Here is a 15,349-nt window from a genome sequence, read left to right as displayed (position 1 = left end):
TCTCTGACTTTGCATCACCTTCAGCCGGGGAGAGGCCTGCTCAGTATGATCCTGAGTCTTTTTACTTCTGGCTCCTTACCTCAGTAGCTTTGCCTCTGCTAAGGAAGTTCCCACTGAAGTCCTCACCACTCCTCCCTGACCTGCCACAAATGCCTCCGAGCTCCTCTCCCGACCTCTTTTGCTTTCTCCCTTGCCCTTCTTCTCACTTTCAAAAATGGCTTTTCTAAAATACAATCCAGAGCATGTTATCACTTCTATTTAAAATCCTCAATACTATTGACTTCCTTTAAGATAAATGTAAATCCCCTAGCCTAACAGATAAGGGCATCCATAAGCTGCCTCCGCCTGCACTGCAGGTCCTTCATAGTGCCACATATTCGCATCTGGTTTTCCCGTTACCCGGTCTGAATTTGTCCTCCGCCTGCAACAAGTACTTGCTGAGCTGTGCGGGCTCAGACGTACCTCTTGGAAGCCTTGGTTCTCTCATCCTCACTTCCTCTCTTCTTTTATACTTGTTTTGATATAGGAGAAAATGTGAGTGCTCTGGAGGCAGAGACTGGGCCTTATTCCTCTCTCGTCACAATACTCAGCACAGTCCCTGAAACATAGTAAGAGCTCAATAAAATATTTCTTGAATGAATGGCTCTTAAAATCCCCTTCCTTCAGCGGCAGGGAAATATGAGACACCATTTCTCTTTATTCTGTGATATGTGGGCCAGCCTCCCTTTATATTTATATTTATATATTTTTTATTTATATTTATATGTATTTTTAATACGCAGCAATTTTCATCTCCCAAGAGCAAAGTAAACCCTGTTTATTATCAGGGCGTCCCTCAAAGAAAAGTCACTTCTGGTTTTAATTTGTTCCTTTGCCTTCAGGGATCGAGTCATTAGCGGAAGTGGACAGAGTGGAATGCTCCCACTCAGACTTGGATTTAAGCTCAACTCCAATTTCAAGTCTTTTTCTCCGTACACCACATACCTCACCCCCCACCCCCGACCCCAACCACCACTTCCAAGTCATCCCTGAGGGCAATCGTGTGTCAGGACCTGAGCCAGGCACTGGGGACACAGAGGCAACAAGTGGGCCCCGGCCCCACAGACCTTAAGGATTTAGCGGCAGAGGGAAACGGACAAACTGTTACAGGAAAGGGTCTCATTGTCATAGAAAAAATGCAGCTCACTGCTTGCTTCAGAGAGGTTAGGTCTTGGCAGCTTTCATTTGACCGAGCAGAGGTGTTTTAAGAACTGTCCACTCTCATGTTCCTTGGGCCTGGGCTTGCCCACTCACTGAACATCCTTGGGTTTTAGAAACTTTCTGCTGACGCAGCACAAATGCAGGACTGGAAACGAGAGGCTCATCTCCCAGCCCCTGTCTCAGACTTGTTTTGGGACTTTGGACATGGCCAGGAAGAGAATCCATCTCAGGGAAAACATTTCTCAGCCCTCTTGACTGGAGACTTAGTTCCTTTGACCACTTTCTGAGTTCTCTACCACATGCGTGGCGCCCCCCATCCTCGAAGCCCCCAGCTGGGAAACCTCCACGTTGCCGTTCCTTCACCCTTCTGCAGCTGGGTCATTCCCCTGAAATATCTCTGAAAGCTGCTCCTGCAGGTAGCCTCTTAGCCTCCCACACTTGCTGCTTTTTCTACTATATCCTCAACACAGCTGCTTGCAAACACCATCCCCCTGCTACCCTGTTTATTCTTTCTGAAGGGCAGCGTTGGTCTTATTCATTGTTCAGAAAGCCCCAGAGTCCTATATACTTAACAAGGCCTTCATGGGACATCCTGTCAATGTATTTAACCCTAAGCCCTTTTGTGTGTCCTAGGTCCAGACCCAGAGGACCCCACAGCCCATTTCTCACCCACAGCCTACATTTCACTGCTTTCATGCCTGACTTTGCATATTCCCCTTGCCCTGGCATTCCCTGAGCCTTCCCATTCACATGACCAAAACCTGCTCTCCATCAGCTCCTCCCCAAAGCACCTTCCCTTCCCTAACCTCACTCCTCCCCCCATCCTCAGTATTTCAGCCCCCTCCCACACAATATTTCAGACAAGCCTCCTCCTAAGTCAGTGATGCCTGTTGGCAATTAATTTCCCGAAGGCAGGTTTCCCCACTGGCCAGGGCCTTGTACGGCACCCATGACAGCCTGGGTAGCCAGTAGAGGAGCCGCTGAATGACTGAGTAAATGAGGCTATCATTGATCTAGCATCCCCTTTCTCTTATCTAGGTTGAAACAATCCCACTCCTAGTAATGCTGACATCAATTCTCATTTAATGGGCTGCTAATCCAGGGAGTGGATTATCAAGAATGGTGGTTATCCTTGTTTCTCTTTCTCTACCTCCTCCTCCTTTCAGGTCTTCCCCTCACCCTCCTCCCCTTCACTTCTGCCTTCTCCCCTCCCCCATTCCAGGCCTATTATGAATTCCCCTCCAGTGAGGAAGCCAGGGAAATAGGAGAAGGCGTAATGTGAACCCATCCACGCGGCTCATAGGTAGCAGCTCTGGGAAACAACTTGGTGGGAGAGAAGACTGAAGTCCACACGTGTCAAAACTTAGTTGGGGGCAATTGTTTCTGCTTATCCTCATGGATAACTAAGACTGGGTGATAGCAGCCATACCACTACTGCTGATTTCTCTGCCCCTTTGTCTTCAAAGGGAAAGTCCTTTTTATTTTCAGAAAAATGCTGTAGGGCAGAGTGAGAGCAGCATCTCTACTTCTTGTCTCCCTGGGGTGTTCTTGGGTCCTAATCCAGCTCTGCCTTCATCTAGCAGTATGACCTGGGGCATATCAAATCATCTCTCTGGGCCTCAATTTCCTCCTTGACATTACAGTTGACCTTTGAACAATGCAGGGGTTAGAGGCACCCACCCCCAACATAGTAAAAAATCTGCTTATAATTTCTGACTCCCCAAAACTTTACTAATAGCCTAGTGTTGACTAAAAGCCTTACGGATAACATAAACAGTAGATAAACACCCATTTTGTGCATTACATGTATTATATACTGTATCTTTACAATAAAGTAAGCTAGAGAAAAGCACATAATGAAGAAAATCATCCGGAAGAGAAAATACATTCACAGTGTGGTACTGCATTTATTGGTCCCATTAAGTTTTAAAAAGCCTGTGCAGTTCAAACTGTTATTCAAGGGTCAAGTGTATAGGGAATTAGACCAGACGATGAGTTTTCCCTTGCAGAGATGCAACCCACTGTTCTGTGGTCATAATCAATTGTGTAATGAGTCACAATTAACGCATTAATACTACTAATATATTTTTAAAATATAAAGTACAACAGTCACTATCACATTCTCACATTCTTAGATTATTTTGGAGTGAGAGAGCAAGGGACGTTTCAAAACCTGACCACACCCATTGAAATGAGTGGTGTGCGTAGTCATTTCTCATTGAGTGTCTTGACAAGAATAAAGAGTTTCAAACTACTGAACCAGGTGACCTCCAGGGTCTCTTCTGGTGCTGACACCTTAGTCTATACATTCCAGTTGGAAAATGCTCCTGAAAGCCAAGAGGCTCAATAGGTGATGCCAGTTGTCTAAGGTCACCCCAAGGACTCATTAGTGGAACTGAATCGATAGCCCTTTTCCAGACTATTCAGGACCTGTGGGAACTTAGACTTCAGTGAAGGGATGAGGTGCAGGGAGGTTTTTCCTTCCTTCTCAACAGGCTGAACCTCCCCAATTCCAGAAAGGCCCTTGTCTTGGGCTTTGAACAAAAATGAGAGCAGTGAAAGCAAAGCGGCCCACTCCCTCCAGTGTACTTGACATGGTGATCCCTGGCACTGCTCTCAGCTGTCAGCTTCCTTCCCAGTGATCCCCAGGACCACCCATGCAGACAGGAAGTGCACTGAGCCCACTCTGAGCCTGTCAGTTGTAATGGTGAGGCAGGTCATCAGTTGAGGGAGGCAGCAGGGAGAGATGTATTATATTTACGTTTTTCTAAATTGTGCTGGAACTGGGGCCTAGGGCCTACAGGCATGGGGGAGGGGCCATGAGGTGAAGGGGAAGCTGGGAGTGAGGGTAAGTCTGGGAGGGGGCGTTGGGAGGAGGGAGTTACCTCTGGGCAGGATCCGTGGTGGGGATGGGCTGGCTCCAGACAAAGAGAAACCTGAGAGTGAGGGATTAAGCTGGAAAAACCTGTGAGGGGAGCAGCGAGCTTTCGAGGGAATCTCCAATATCAAACCCTTTTCCTGAAGAGCTTACTAAGAAGGACTTCAAGGGTCATTCCCCATCCCCCATCTCTGAGGGGAGAAAAGAATGCTGGCCCAGGAGCAAGTCTTGACATTAATCATCACTGTCCCCAACCCCAAAATTGGACTTCAAAGTTGCAGAGTTTTCCTCAGGGCCCGATGAGAGGAAATGCTTCAGTCGCTTTAAGAGCTGCAAGCGAAGTTATCTGGACACTTGAAACAGTTTGACTTTTACAGAGTGGAATTTGGCATAAAAACATAAGCCTCATTTTAGTCCTGTAAGAGTTTACTGACAAGTTCCAAAAGACTCTCCTGATAAACTTTTATCACCATTTTATCAGATAAATCAGTGATGTGATTGTCAGTTAGTCTCACCTGAACACCAACGGCCCAGGTTCATGTTCTTTAAATTGTGATAGGAGCTTCTTGAGAGCAAGGTTTGTGTCTTATTTATTCACAGCATTTAACCACAGGCCCTGGCATACAGTAGGTGCTCAATAAATGTTTGGTGAATAAGGAAGACAAAGAATAAAAAAGGTCATCCTTTAGTGAAGACCTTGAAGATAAAGGGGAATTTATAGACATCATTGTTCATCAGGTCTCTCCAGATACACTCACTGACTGTATTGATTTAGCTGGGACAGTCTAATCCCCTTTCTGCTTCCAGGGGCCAAGATTCCTTATTTTGAAGTGCTTGTAATTAGGGAATGCTATCCTCTTAAATGAAGGCAGTTTTCCTACAGCAACACAAAATGATGGACTTATTATCTAGGTAGTTCTGGCAATACACTCCATGTAAGTCAACTACTGCTATGATAACACTTTATAAAGTCTCAGTGACTTTAGGGGTATTTGTTATAAACTGAGACAGAGAATAAAGAACTATGGAAAAATCTCGCTCCAGGAATCGCTAGGTACTCCCTGCCCGGAAATGACCAGGTAAAAGTGGCTTCTTATTAAAGAAAGAATAGAAGGGACTGAGGCTTCAGATAGAGTGATGGCTTAGGTGATACCCAAGATTCCTTCCAACTCTGGTATTCTTTGGTCATGGGTGGTAGGAATCACACTGGGTAATTTTCTAGCTTCCCACAGAGGCTGAATATATAAATCTAGTCCCAAGGCTGTGTTAGCTGTAAGTGATAAAATATTCCAGAGTATCTGCCCAACCATCAGCACTGAAGCCTGCATATTCTGTCATAAAACTCCAAGTATTTGTGCTACAAGGCAATGGCTCCAAGAATCAGGAAATTCCTTTCCCTGGGGCATCCTGTTTATACAAACTGAGTCATCCCACTGGATAATCAGGCATCTGCCATTTTCTCCAAATGGCACCTAAATGCAGCTCAGGCGGTATCCAGGGGTGCATTCCAGTGTTTCTGGGAAGTCACGTGAGTCACAGGTCATTCCTCTCCTTTTGCATCTGAAGCACACGCTGCTTATCATTATCTGTGACTGGAGTCCTTCTCCCCATAAACACTTAAAAGAAAAAGAAAGAATATATCTAGATACCACGCCCCTCAGTGTACCACAGAAAGCTACTGAGATGCAGGAGATGCCCAGTCAGTGTGTGGAAAATGAATGAATGAATGAAGGGCAGTCTTTTAAGTTAAAATTTAATGAAAAAGCCATCATTTTCCAATTCCTCTTCTCGTTTTAACAACTAGGAAGCTCAGACTGAACTTTGTTGCTCAACTATAGCCCTATTATAGGTCCTTAGAGTTTGCACATTTGTTTCTCCCTCCTTTCTCTATACTTTATTTCCTTTTTTCTAATATTCCATCAATCTAATTGTGTATTCTTTTGTTTGACTTTTTCAAAACCCTTTGGGAAGATGTAAGGACAAAGGAATAAAACAAACAAAGGTCCTCAGTTATAATTTGTTGCATGGGAACATTTTTCCAATCATGACTAGTTTCATTGATCTTTGGCCTCATTGACCGTGTGACCACAGTACAAATGAGTGGATGGGAAGATGAATGGGTGAAAAAAAGGATGGATATAACTGTCCCTCACATTCCTATTTTGCAGGCAGATAAAGTAAACAAGGGAGAATAGGTCAGGTCATTCACTGGTTCACTCAATAAACATTTACTGGAAATTTGCCATGCAGTTCTCTGGAAATCAGAAATGTAACTGTAGATCACATCGACTCAATTCTCTCTAGTTTTAAGAAGCAGAATTAGGTATAAAATTTTTATACCTGATATAAAATTTTTGAGGTCAGCATAAGTGCAGGCCAGATGAGAGCAATGATGCAAAGAACAGCAGTGGTAGAAGACATGTATATGTGGATGAAGACAGCGTGGAGAATGAAAGTATCTGTATAATAAGATTAAAAATCAGACTGTATTATAGGAGATCCAATAGAGGAAACCTCAGATATTTGAGAGTAATGAGGGAAGGGGAAGGGACACTGTCACATTAGGGTTGAATATTTACATTTTCCTGTGGTAAAAGGACATTGAATTTGACATCACAAACAATTTTGTTTCCCAGCTTCATCAGTTGGTAGGTGTGTGGCCCTTGGAAAATTATTTCACCTCTCTGAAACTCAGTTTTCTCACCTGTAAAATGGAGATAATGATACTTGACACAGAAGATTATTTATAAACCTAAGAGCATGTGACGTGTTCATGATGGATGAAGCTCCATGATTTCTGAGGTTTGGAGTTTTGCTTAGAGGACATGGAAGGGAAATAATGGGCTGATTTTTCTGGAAGACCAGAGTGCCCATGCCTTTAACTGCTCCCTGTCCACATTCTCCTGCCCTTTTCTGTGGCCATCAGCAGGGTTTATCTCTGAAGGCTCCCCTGACTCTCGCCTTGTTCCCCAGGCAGAGAGGAGGGCTTCTCGTGGACTTGTCTGTGTCACACAGTCAACCTGAGACTCACTGTTATAGCTAGACTTTAACTTCTTGAGTAGCAGGACTCTCAATGAGTCATTGATCCTCTCTACTTCTGAAGAAGCTAATATTTTACCATGGATGTGGGGGTGAGGAAAAAGTGGGGTTTTCTTTAATCACCAAGAAATGAAGAAAATGTGCCTTGCTGATTTGTCCCAGTGTTACCTTGATTTGTATGCAGTAAACTCAATACTTAAGGTGTTAACATTAAGCATGCTCCTTCCTGTTATGACTTCCAGGGATTCTGAATTGAGCCTGATCCATTGTATAAATCCTGGGGGACTCCATGCAGATTGAGAGGGAATTCCATTTATTGTCTTTATTTCCTAAGTAGTTTGTGAATTTGCACCAGCAAATTTGCAGGCAAGATATACCATATAGCAAACCTTCAGATGCCTCTTTTACTTGTTCATTAGGTCAAGCCCAGTGGTGATAAATCTGTGAAGCCTTCATGGACCTACTGGTGAGAGTAAGTTACTGCTGCCCAGTGGTCCACTGCATTCCGTCATTGCTGCCCCTAGAGCTCTAACTCCATGACACACACAGGGTTTGTTTACATGTCCATCTTCCCAACTGCACACTTGGAGCTCTTGGAAGGATGACACAGTAATCTAGTCATCTTTGTTTTCTAGCAGTGAGCATGGTACCCAGGATATAGAATGGACTTGATAAATGCTTTTTGAATAAATGGGTGTATGAATGAATGAATGATGGATATTGAGAACCTTCTTATATTTCTGTCATGACTTCTACTGTTTTCCTAAGCAATAGAGGACCATGCTAAAGAGCCAGCTTATGCCTTTCTTCTCATCATTTTAGTCAATCAACACTTGCAATTCTTTTTCACACTGGACACAGCCTTGAAATATGAGCTAATGAAGTAAACAGGGATAAGTTTTCCTGGCCGTTTTTTTCATAATTGTTTATATTAATGAGTCATTTCTAGCTGAATTTTTAAGTACCTGCCTCCTTGGTTAGAAGACAAACTCACAGCAATGTGTCCCTCAGTTATGCCCTTGTATTGCTTATTAGTTTTCTAATAATCCCTTAAGAAGACTGCGTTGCTTTTGCTAAACTATAGAAAGTTAGAAACAAAGATATAGTTATTTTCATTGGAGTTAGACTTTCCTAACTGACTGTTTTTACTCCAACTTTCTTCAAAGTCTTCTGTACAAATTACTGCACTGAGAACTGCTGTGCGGAGGTGTTTGTACTTCATGTCTCCATCTCACCTCACCATCACTAATGCAATGCTTTCCATTTACATAGTTTCATTGTCTCTTACAGTATTTGTTTTGTGTTTATAGCTGGTGAAAATATGTTTGTATTTATGACACAGATAACCTCTGAGCATCTGCTACTGGGACAGGGGCCACATTAATGGTGAGGATTCAGAAAAGAATAAAATATGTTCATGGTCTCAGGGGACTTACCATCTAGAGAGCAAGTCAAATAAACAAAGAGAGTAGCATGTGCAAGGCATTATGGGAGCGAAGAGAAGAGATGCCCATGGTGCCCACTGGCACTAGGGTGGAGGAGAGTCTTTTTAGAGAAGGTTAGGTTTGAGTTGAACCTGAAAGATAAATAGTAATTCATCCAGCAGACAAGAAGAGAGGGAAAATTACAGACAGTTGTAGTATGTACTGAGGCTCAAATATGTGGAAAACATGGTGAGTTTGGGGAAGTACAAATGGTTTTGAAATGGTTGGAAAATAGTCAGAGTTGATCTTCAAGCATAGCAGCTAAATATTATCCCTGAGACCAGAGCATAGATGGGTAGGAATGTGTCTGGAAAACCAAGTTAGGGTCAGGTCACAAAGAGTCTTGAATACCAGACCAAGAATTTGGACTTGTGTAATATATGAATGTGTGTGTGTGTGTGTGTGTGAGAGAGAGAGAGAGAGAGAGAAAGAGAGAGAGAGAGAGAAGGAGAGAGGAAGGTGGGAAGGTAGATATTTTCACTAAAGAATTTTAAAATAAATAAATAATCAGAATTGTTTTCTATCAAGAAATTTTCCACCAATTCTGGCCAGTCCACTCTATTCTCCCTAAAATACTTTTTTTTTTTTTTTCTTTAAGCAGATGGTCCTGGAATGTCCTTGCTGGATGCCATCTTGTTTAGTTTAATCCACTCCTCTTTGTTATTTTAACCTAAACCCAGGTAATCAAGGCCAAGATTTTAATCGTCTCCAGCATCAGGCAGTAAAGGGATGGTGGTTATTTTAAAAAGTCCCTGGCTGCTGGGAGTGAGAAGAGAAAACCAAAGGGGTTTGTGCCCAGGGGTATTTCCAGGCCTTGTGCATCCAGCTCAGCCTTTCTGGGGCACTTTACAGCAGGCTTTGTAAAGATTTAGCTGAAAATCAACTATGGATTCCTCCTTAATTGACTTGGCCAGGTTTAATCTGTTACTGGTCAAGCGACGCTGGCTTCTATTATGCAGTGCACTGAGGATTTCTGGCATTGCTCTTATCCTAATGAAGGTTGGCTGTTTTTAGAAGCAAATCTTGGTGTGAGTGAAGGCCGGTATCAATGTGTCCTCTGAAGTGAACCCAGAAGGACGCTCATCTGATACAGCACTTAGACTTTTGACTACACAGAGTGAGTCTTGGATTTGGCATTTATATGCAGCAAGTTTATGTTTTGTTTTTGTTTTTTATTTTTTTCTCCCTAAGATACAATAAAACTTCCTATTTGTTTCTGCCTCTTTGGGTTGATCATGGAAATGCTCAGGGTCCCCAGTTCAAGGAGGCAACACCTACAGCAATGGAACATCTTCAGAGAGTAGCTTCTCTTCACCCAGGAGACCAGGGAGTAACCTCAGAAGATGGGACAGCAGTGTCCTGTCACTCCAGGCTTAGCGCCACTGGCCTTTGCTGAGCCCCCTGCCTTGAGGCTGTCCAGTCCTGAACACATAGATTTACATGGCCAGGGAGAGAGATGAGACATTGCGTTGTGGGGTTGAGATAATTTATGGGCACTATTAGCATTGAACCATCACTAGAAGTTGTTTGTGTCAACGAAAGAGGAACAAAGGGAGCCTGTGTCTGGAGAGTTTGTGAAGGCAGAAAAGCAAACTATAAGGGCAAGCCCAGAGGAGATGTTTCATGTGAAAGAAAGGAGAGTAGTAGAGTCCCATTTTTCCTATAATCCTGGAAGGACATTGGATCCCCTAGAGCCACTTGCATGAGTGTGGTGAGGACATGCTGTGTATATTTACGGTCACTCAGAAGTAACCCGCCCTTTCCTCACCCCCATCAGTCACCTTGCCAAGCCCTTGCTGGGGGCTTTAAAGAGTCTGCAGTTTTGCTGAAGGAAGTCACTGTGGGAAGAACATTTATACTTACAGAGCTAGTTCATAGAATCAAGATCAACTTAGAACACTATAAACAAAGATATAGTCATATATATACATAAACATAGACATGTATTTTACAGGTTTTAGAAAAACAGTCTAACATCTGTTTTGCTTTCCTCATTAATTCCATCCTCCTTTACCCGCTCTGCCCTCACCCCCACCCTCAACTCTAAAGTAAATTCCTCAGCAAAGCCTCATTTAAAAGATGCCATAGACCCTGCATTTGAACTGGCTCCCAGAGCTTGATTTTGAGGATTTCTCCTCCCCAACCCCAACCCAATCTCCTTTGGCCTTCTAGCTAGCCAGGCCATCATTCCATGGCCCAACCTTGACAAATCTGTGCCTTCTGGTGCATCTAGCCACCAACGGCTCCTGTCAGTCTTGTAGGGTCTGCTGAGCATTCATAGGACATCAAGGATGATGGCCATGACAGGGGTGTATCAGAGCAATAACACACAGCTGTGGGTCCCAGCAAACTGCCAGGTCAAAAGTCATTGTGCAAAGGTCCCCTGTGCGTTCTCTTTCATGAAACTTCTACTATGTTTAGGGCTATCCCTCTGTGAACTTTTTTTTTTTTTATTTTTGGATTCTGGTTCTTCATTCTTCATTTGAATATTCTAGAACAGCGATTTTCAACCAGTGTGTCACAAGAATTTTTAAAACATGTAATACCTGACTGTTTACATTCAGGGGCACTGACCTCTCTTCCCATAGACTGTCAAATTAAAAAATGGCAACAGCCAACACAACAACAGCTATCTAATGTGAATGAATCAAAATTAAACCAATATTTTTTGTCAGACTGGCAAAAAAACATAATATATTTTTTGGTATGCCATGGAGTTTTAGTAATTAGTTTGTGTGTGCCATGAGATGAAAAGGTTGAACATCACACTGTTCTAGAATCTTGAGGTGGCATCATAGCAAATCAGACCTGAAGGGAGTTTAACCCATTCTCTTCAGCTTATCAACGAGGATGCTGAAGCCCATTGAAACAGAAAGAATTGCCCAAGAGCATGTAACCAGTGATATCCAGGACTAGCAGTCAGGCCTCCTGACTCTTGTTCAGTGCTTTTAACTTAAATTGGTGTTTGTTTGGCATATAAGTATCCAGTATATGTGGTCTGTCCTGGAAGTATCAAACCATGTAATATGAAACATAGAGACATTTATTGAAGAAAATACAAGATACAAGAAGCATTGTACATAGGACAATGACGCCTTAATCCCCTTCAAAATAGGGACCTTGGCACATCACACAGTTCTCCAGTTGCCATCAACTGCCCTGTCACATTTTTCTTAATCTCATTGATGGTCTGAAGTCTCTTCCCTTTCAAAGGTGATTTTAGTTTTGGGAAAAGCCAGAAGTCACAGGGCACCAAATACGGGCTGTAGGGGGTCTGAGTCTCCTGGGTGATTTGATGTTTCACCAAAAACTCTGCAGAAGGCATAATGCCTGAGTTGTCGTGACAAAGCTCCCAGTCGCCAGTTGCCCATGGTTGAGACCTTCTGAATCATCTGAATAGTTTCCAGGGATGACTGTTCAAGCTTAACACAAAACTGGATATAGATTTGTTGCTCTACTCACTCAGTCATTTTGAATGCAACAGCCATACAGTACACATGCTCATGCAATGGCATCTACCACCCTACTAACTAGTACAGTGAAATCATTGTTTACACATGAGCATTCCAGCCTACTCTCCTTGGCTGCCAGGTTACATGGATATCACATAAACCATTCTCATTGTATTAACAGTGGTTGGACTTTTTCTGGACATACCTCATACATTGCAGCCATCTGTATGTGCTGATATTTATTCCAATAAGAGTAAAATTACACATAACAGGTAACATTATTGAACAATTATTAAATGGCAGATGTTGTTCTAAGCACTTTGTATATGCAATAACATTTACCCTTATGACAACCCTATCAGGTGGGTCATATTATTATCAATTCACAGTTGAACTACCTGAGACATGGAGAAGTTAAATAACTTGCCCTTAGTATATTTTATTTATTTATTTATTTATTTTAGAGAGAGGAGAAGGGAGGGAGAAGGGAGGGAGAAGAGAGAGAGAAACATCAGTGTGAAAGAGTAACATCGACCAGTTGCCTCTCATATGTGCCCTGACCAAGGACTGCACCCGCAACCCAGGCATGTGCCCTGAGCAGGAATCGAACCCATGACCTTTTGCTTTGTGGAATGATGCCCAACCAGCTGAGCCACAGTGGTTAGGGCTGGGGAAACCCTATTAGATTGTGACTTTCCTGGGACTTGGGACTGTGTTTACATCAGGAAATATGTACTGAGCCTCTGGAATGGATGAAGCCCCTGCCTTTCTAGTAGGAAATAAAGGCATGTGAGTAGATCAGTCACAGCATCACTCGGTGATGGCTGCAACAGGCCTCCACAAAACGTGGCAGGGGGCAGAGAAGGGGGTAATGAAATGGGCTTCACCAAGGAGGTGGCATTTGAGTGGCCTTGGGGATGATTTGGAATTTGTTAGCTGGAGAGTGAGTGCTTGTGCACAAATTGGTGGAAGGACCTAATGCGTTCAGGGAAAAATCAGGAGGGCGAGAAGGCAGAAGCATGGTGGCTCTGGGGGAGATATTGTCAGATGGGGCTGGAGAGGCAGTTTGGGAGCAGACTATAAAGCAGCTGTGTCCCAAGATAAGGAATTTGGATTATATCCAGTAAACAGAGGGGATCCAATAGAAATTTTTATGAGAGGTGAACTGACAGAATCAGGACCACAGGGATGGTAGAGCCATGGGAAGGCTGGGAACAAGGAAACCAGTGAGGAGGTTGCTGAGGTTGTCCAGGTAGAAATGAGGGCCTGGACATCTAACAGCCATCTGATTGGCACAGGCTGCTTACATTTGGCTCTTCCCACTACTTCCATTGCTTGGAATGCTCTCCTTAATCCAATCTTGCTGGAAGTACAGGCCCATCTTTCAAGACTAAATATAGGTGTTTGATACGGAGACTTTCCTTAGTGCCCACCCTGGACGGGCTTGCACTCTCTCTCCTTTGGTGCTCCGCTGTCTCTGGTACATTCTTCTTTCTCCCTCAGCACACATAAAATCGTGTTGCAAATCTTTATGTACATTTCTCTTTTCTGCTTACATCCAGCTCCTTGAAGGCAAACCCGGACCTTTCCCTCCTTAAATACTTGGCACAGTGCCTGACATTCAGTGAGCTCTCAATAAATGTGAGATGAATGAATAAACATTCTAAATAAAGACGGTGACAATGGATATGGAGAGAAGGGGCCAAATTTGGAAGATGATATTTTTAAGTTACATCAGGTACATGGAAAATGATGGCTCATGGGCCAAATCCAGCCCACTCCTCTACTGCTTTTGTAAATAAAGTTTTGTCAGAACACAACCAACCCCATTTGTGTATGTTTTGTCTATAGCTGCTTTAATGCTACAAGAGCAGAGTTAACTCTTTGTGACAAGATAAGATGGCCTGCAAATGCAAAAATGTTTACTGTCTGGACATCTGCTGATAAAGTCTGTCGACCTCTGAGTTAGGTGACCAGGGTTAGTGACTGGAGATAAAGGGTGATGGAAAGGAAAGAGACAAGACTCCTTTTTCTCTTATCTCCTCAACTGTGCCTAATACAGGCGCTTTGATCCCAAGTGATGGCATTGACCCATAGGCCTGTAGGAACTGAGAAATGCCCATGATGGCGGGACAGGAGGAAAAGGGAGCCTAAGAGAGCAAGGTAGAGAAGAGACCCCGTAGGAAGAGACCAGGGCCCTGGCTGATGCGGCTCAGTTGTCTGGAGTGTCATCCCATAGACCAAAAGGTTGTGGGTTTGATTTCTGGTTAGGGCACATATATAGTTAGTGCGTTTGATCCCCAGTCGGGGCGTGGCATGTATGAGAAGACAACCAATCAATATTTCTCTCTCATATCAATGTTTTTCTCTCTCTGTCCCTTCCTCTCTCTAAAAGCAATGAAACAATGTCCTCAGGTGAGGATAAAAAATAAATAAATAAAAGCAAACAAACAAAAAACCCCGCAGAGACCAGGGCCATAAGCAACAAAGCAGAATTGATCTAAGCCCTGCTTCTTCCTGGTTTCTCATGCCTGTGCTCTCTTTCAGTTGTCCAGTTTGGCTTTGTCACCCTCTTTGTGGCATCCTTTCCTCTGGCACCTGTGTTTGCACTCCTCAACAATGTCATTGAAGTGCGGCTTGATGCAAAGAAGTTTGTCACAGAGCTGAGACGGCCAGATGCTGTGAGAACCAAAGATATCGGTATGTCCCCTGCTTAGAGGCAGTGGAAGACCCATCCCCGCTCACCACCCTCACACTGTGTCAGGAATCCAGAGGGTTGGGGAAGCCCTTGACTCTTCATGCCCCTGAGCTCCTCATTCTCAGATCCTCAGGTACTGGGAGGCCTTCAGAGGCTACATTATCCACTCCCAGTTGTCCCCTGGTTTTTAGACGAGGGAGCACCTAAGCCTCTCTAGACAAGCCCACTCCCAGGGAGCCCAGCAAACGTTCCCCAGTCATGTGCCTGCAAAACATCACCCTGAGCCACAAGGTTGTCATCGCTGGGCCAAGGGCGGGAGTAAGCCAGACGCCCTCCTTTCTCTCTTACAGGGATTTGGTTTGACATTCTCTCTGGAATCGGCAAGTTCTCTGTTATCAGCAATGTAAGTACTTACATTCATGACACCCTAGCTCTGTGGGAAGGGCTTTCCTGAGGAGCTGAAGTCTTCCAAGCAGGATACTGGCCCTTATTACCTCTCAGCCTTTTCCATTCGGAGCTTTATTTAAAGCAGCCCCCTGGTTAATAGTGCATACAAGCCTTTCTAAGTCATCATGCTGTTGCCAGAACTATGCCACCT

The 15,349-nt window shown here is 43.8% G+C and overlaps 1 protein-coding gene across 1 annotated transcript in view; it reads left to right on the top strand.

The window, feature by feature from the left end:
• The window catches only part of ANO2 (anoctamin 2), a 294,279-nt gene that overhangs the window by 262,690 nt on the left and 16,240 nt on the right, over positions 1-15,349 (top strand). Inside the window, exons 21-22 of the mRNA XM_054574699.1 lie at positions 14,601-14,753; positions 15,102-15,154. Of these exons, the coding sequence (XP_054430674.1) occupies positions 14,601-14,753; positions 15,102-15,154 (206 nt within the window). The remainder of the gene's footprint in view (positions 1-14,600; positions 14,754-15,101; positions 15,155-15,349) is intronic.

Source organism: Pteronotus mesoamericanus, unplaced genomic scaffold, assembly GCF_021234165.1.
Source record: "Pteronotus mesoamericanus isolate MK-2021 breed Mesoamerican mustached bat unplaced genomic scaffold, CSHL_Meso_final contig_263, whole genome shotgun sequence".
NCBI lineage: Eukaryota > Metazoa > Chordata > Mammalia > Chiroptera > Mormoopidae > Pteronotus > Pteronotus mesoamericanus.
The sequence above is the reverse complement of the archived record's forward strand: the minus strand, read 5'-3'. Positions and strand labels throughout refer to the sequence as shown.